The following is a 4536-nucleotide window of genomic DNA, read 5'->3' as shown; positions in this document are numbered from 1 at the left end:
CCCTTGAGGCTATGGGAGGGTGGCAGGTGGGGATGGACTAGGCAACCAGGCAGTCCCCCCACTGACCAGAGACAGTGACCTGTCAGGAAAAGCCCAGGCCTATGGTCTGGCAAAGCCAGGTTCAAACTGTCACTTTCTTTCTTTTACTTTTTTTTTTTTTTTTTTGAGACAGTTTTACTCTTGTTGCCCAGGCTGAAGCGCAATGGCGCGATCTCGGTTCACTGCAACCTCTGCCTCCTGGGTTGAAACGATTCTCCTGCCTCAGCCTCCTGAGTAGCTGGGATTACAGGCATGCACCACCATGCCCGGCTAATTTTATATTTTTAGTAGAGACAGGGTTTCTCCATGTTTGTCAGGCTGGTCTCGAACTCCTCACCTCAGGTGATCCGACCGCCTCAGCCTCCCAAAGTGGTGGGATTACAGGCGTGAGACACCAAGCCTGGCCCAAACTGTCACTTTCTAAGTGGGTGGCCATGGGCAATGCTCAGAGCCTCTATTTCCCCTTTAGTGAAAATGGGACGTGGTTGTTGTGAGAATTGAATACACACACAGTAAGGCTCTATCTTCATGAACTATTATTTGAAATCTCACTGTGTGCCCAGCATCTCCACACTTGTTACATTGACATCTCACTTATTTTTCAGATAGGTGAGATAACTCTTCCATGGCCACACACCACTAAGCGGGGAACCAGATCCCCAAACTGAGATGCTCTGACTCTTGAGCCCACATGTTTTTTTCCCTGTGCCACTTCTGAGGTCGATTCTTTTAGAGTAGGGAGAAATTCTTCTACAAAGGGATGGCTATTAGGCTGTACAGGGCACCAGGGCTAGAGAGGGACAGGCCCAGGGTAGTGGGACGGGAGGTCCTGGGTGTGCAGGCTGGGGACCTGCCCTGGGGGAGGGCTTCCTGTGTTTTCTCGGAAGGGAAGTTCAGAGACTGAGAAAGGACCCCTCCCCGCCCCGGCCCCACCAACCCTCTAGGTCTCTCCCCAGTTACCTGAACAGAGCCAACTAGGCAGACAGGCCTTTTGGGGGATTGACAGCAGTGAGCACACCCTCAGGACCCCCACCTGCCATGGCAGGGAACAACCTTGTGCGGTCCAAGCTCAGCGTGGCCTGTTAGGCCCAAGGTGGGAGGGCAGACAGGGGAGGCCTGCTAAGGTAAGCTCCCGGCAGCAGTTCAGGCCCCTGGGCCTGGGTGCCTGTGGCCAGCTCTGGGCTGAGCCTGTGTGTGAAGCTCCATGGATAGAGTCACTCCAGGATGGAGTGTCTGAGAGGGACCCATGGCAGAGGGAGGTACTGGGCAGCCACGGAGGCCTCAGCTTTAGGCAGCCTGACAGTGGCAAAGAATTCCCAACAAGGTACAGGAAAATCAGGGTAGAGTGTGGCCTTAGGTATGCCACTTCTCCGAACCTCAGTTTCCTTCCCTCTAAAATGAGAATCACTATCCAGAATCTGCCTCCCCCACAACCTGTTGGGAAGTCTTAGCTGAAGATGCCTTCTGAGGTCACCTCAGCTGTTGGGTGGAGGGCTGGGGTGTCCAGGTCTTGTAAGAGGCCAGGGATTGAGGGACGTGTGAATGGCAGGAGGCAGGACCGTCCCATGGGAAATGGCAAACGGGTCACTTAGAGGGCTCAGCTTGGCTTGGGAAGCATCTGCTGCCACAGGTCAGGCTGACTTCCAGGGTAGGGCCCTCATGTGGACCAGGTGAGGGCCTCACCAGGTGGGATTTCAGCACCAGCCTTTTGGTGAGAGTGCAGCCTGAGAAGGGACCTTGGAACAGCAGTGAGGAGGGGCAGTGGCTAGGCTCCCCTTACCAGCTCTGGGTCTTCCTCTGGCACAGGCTGGACCCTTGCTGCTGCTTCGAGTGAGGGGTGAGGTGGTAGATGAGCTGTCGGCAGATCTTCTCCGAGGACTTCCAGAGCTCGTAGTCCTGTGGGAGGGCAGCGTCACCATGGTGAACCTGAGCCCCTCCTGCCCACCTCAGGGCCTTGGGGAGAGGGGCCCAGGCAGCCAAGTGTGTGTGTCAGCACAGCCGTGCACCATGCATCACTGAGCTGCCCACCAGGGCCTCCCCCTCCCACCCCCCAACCCGGCTGTAGCCTGGCACAGAACCAGGGGAGGCTGCCCTCTGGGAGCTGGACAGGCTGGTCCAGTCCCGCAGTGCCCGGTGGGAGGAAGCCCAGACAATGGGCCCTTGTTCCCTGTCCTCAGGCCCAGGGCCAGCGTCTCGGGCTATCAGCCGGCTGCCTGCCCACCCTCAGCACCCCTCGGGGACTTGCCACAGGGGGAGGAGGCCAGACCAGGCCCCTCGAGGGAGCCCTGCTCCATTGACGCCAATCCCAGGGAGTAGGAACAAGCCAGGTCAGCATGTTCTTCTTCCTCTCACTCTCCAAGCGAGACTGCCCCGTGGGGTCTGGGTCTGGGCTGACAGGGCTGGGGGATGTAATGTTCTACAGCACCACCGCCTGGCTCTCTCTTAGTCCTAACTGGGCTCCTGCAGAGGCCCAGCTCAGGGCGGAATCCAGGGTGCGCGGCCCACAAAGCTGGCACTGAGCATGCTCCACTGCATCCTTTCTCCAGTCCCTCTGTGAACAGCCCCAGGAGCAGGCGGCACACACAGCAGCTGCAAGCCCTGGCCATTCCTCTGATGGCTGTGGGGTAGGCTCAGAGTCCTAGGGGCTGACTATGCAGAGACCTGGGCATTCAGAGCTGGCAGGGCCCATAGCGGATACCCTTGTTTTGGTGCGGGACTCACTGTGACTAGGAGTCGGGGGACAGTGGCTGGTCACATGGCAGCCTCATGGCGGCTCGATGCTCATGGCAGGACATCTGCAGGTGCTGTCAGAGTGGGGCAGCCGTGGGGTAGAGGCTGCAGGTGGCAAACTCCACCCCAGCAATGAGGAGGGCCTTGCTTATGACCCCAGCTGTTGTGGGTGGAAGCAGTGAGCACCTGTCCCCAAGGGTGTCTGTACAGGATGGAGACTGGTGGACAGAAGGGAGCTCTAGCCAAGGGCGGCTCTCTTCTGGCCCAGGAACTCAGAGGCTGGGGGTTTGGTTCCATTAGTGGATTTCTCAGAACAGTTTGTGTCCCGCAGGGTCCCCATATGACTTCTGCCCAGCTAGTCTCCCCTGCCTGGGTCCCCAGGCCTGGTGCACAGTGCTGCCACACAGAAAACGGGTCTGCCCAGGACTCTGAGGGTCCTGCAAAGCACAGCTCACACTTGCTGTAGCTGGTGGCCAGCCTAATATACTGATGCTGGCAGCAGGTCTCAGACAGGGACTGTGACTTGCCTAAGGCCATACAGCAAGCCATAGAAGGACCTAGCTTCCCAGACCTCAGCCCTGGGCTCTTCTGGCCCCTGTCCACCACAGTGCCCAGCCCAGCGCCCATGCCTGCCAGCCTCACCTTCTTGGGGCACTGCAGTTCCCGGGCCAGGTTCACAAGCAGGTCATGGGAGATGGGGTCGACCAGGTTGAGGAAGGCCACATCTCTGTAGAGGATGTCAGTAAGGAGGGACCCCTCAAGGCCCAGGTCCTGTGAGTGAGTGGTGAAGAGAAAGTTCAGTGAGCCAGTCGGGTCTCCCATCTCCAGGTCCCACCCCAGCCAGCCAGATGCTGGTTATGCCCCTTCCTGTCTCCATCTCCTCCCTAAGGCTGACTGTATTCTCCCCACAGGCAACCATGGGCCAACTGTCCAGTGATGGGCAAACCCTTTCATTTTTCCTTACTTATTTATTTTTTGAGAGAGGGTCTTGCTGTGTCACCCAGGCTAGAGTCCAGTGGTGTGTTCTCGGCTCATTGTAACCTCAGCCTCCTGAGGAGCTGGGGCTACAGATAGGCACTACTATGCTTAGCTAATTTAAAAAAAATTTTTGTAGAGATGGGGTCTCACTATGTTGCCCAGGCTGGTCTCAAACTCCTGGGCTCAAGCGATCCTCCCAACGTGCTGGGATTACAGGTGTAAGCCACTTGGCGTTCGTGGACCCTTTGGATAAGTAGAGGGGAGGGACATGGGAGCCATCAGGGAAGTGATAAGTGAATTCCAGAACCCTTAGACCTGTTCCCTCGAGGTGAAGTGTTGCACTGTGACACTGCCTTCTCTGGGCTTAGGGCTTGTTTGTGGGATTCTCCTCTTATGGAGGGGGGTTTGCTCCACTTTTGACCCCTCAAATTCCCCTGGCCCCAGCATTCCCTTCAGACCCTTTGCCTTCCCACCTATCCCTTGGTTTTCCTGAGCTGCTGCCAGCATCTGTTTGCGGACAGGTCTGGATCCTTCCCTTGGGGGCGGACCTCTCTCTCAGATGTCTCAAAGGCGTGCTACCCTGAAGCCGGCCTCACTACCCATGCCCCATGCCCCAGTTCAGTGTAGGGCGCCTCCATGCCCATCTTCCCAGGCACTGGGGCCAGAAGCCCTGGAACCCCCCAACACTCTGCCCTCCTCCTCTCTCCCCCAGCTCACCTAGTCATCCCTTCTCTCCCCACCACTCCTGCCAGGATTCAGGCCTCCAGCCTCCTCTCCTACCCATCCCTC

The 4536-nt window shown here is 57.7% G+C and overlaps 2 protein-coding genes across 3 annotated transcripts in view; one reads left to right on the top strand and one right to left on the bottom strand.

Annotated features, from left to right (window-relative positions):
- Positions 1-4536, bottom strand: part of LRRC75B (leucine rich repeat containing 75B) — a 186882-nt gene that overhangs the window by 14252 nt on the left and 168094 nt on the right. The window contains exons 2-3 of one of the 2 annotated variants that reach the window (XM_011989171.1): positions 3412-3540; positions 1820-1935 (exon numbers count right to left, since the gene is read on the bottom strand). In XM_011989171.1, the coding sequence (XP_011844561.1) occupies positions 1820-1935; positions 3412-3540 (245 nt within the window). Of the gene's footprint in view, positions 1-1819; positions 1936-2284; positions 3048-3411; positions 3541-4536 lie in introns of those variants that run through there. The other variant, XM_011989173.1, reaches the window with a different exon arrangement.
- Positions 1-4536, top strand: part of BCR (breakpoint cluster region) — an 814161-nt gene that overhangs the window by 745806 nt on the left and 63819 nt on the right. The gene's annotated exons all lie outside the window — the stretch shown is intronic.

Source organism: Mandrillus leucophaeus, unplaced genomic scaffold (assembly GCF_000951045.1).
Source record: "Mandrillus leucophaeus isolate KB7577 unplaced genomic scaffold, Mleu.le_1.0 Scaffold349, whole genome shotgun sequence".
NCBI classification, from domain to species: Eukaryota; Metazoa; Chordata; class Mammalia; order Primates; family Cercopithecidae; genus Mandrillus; species Mandrillus leucophaeus.
This window is presented reverse-complemented; position numbering and strand designations above follow the sequence as displayed.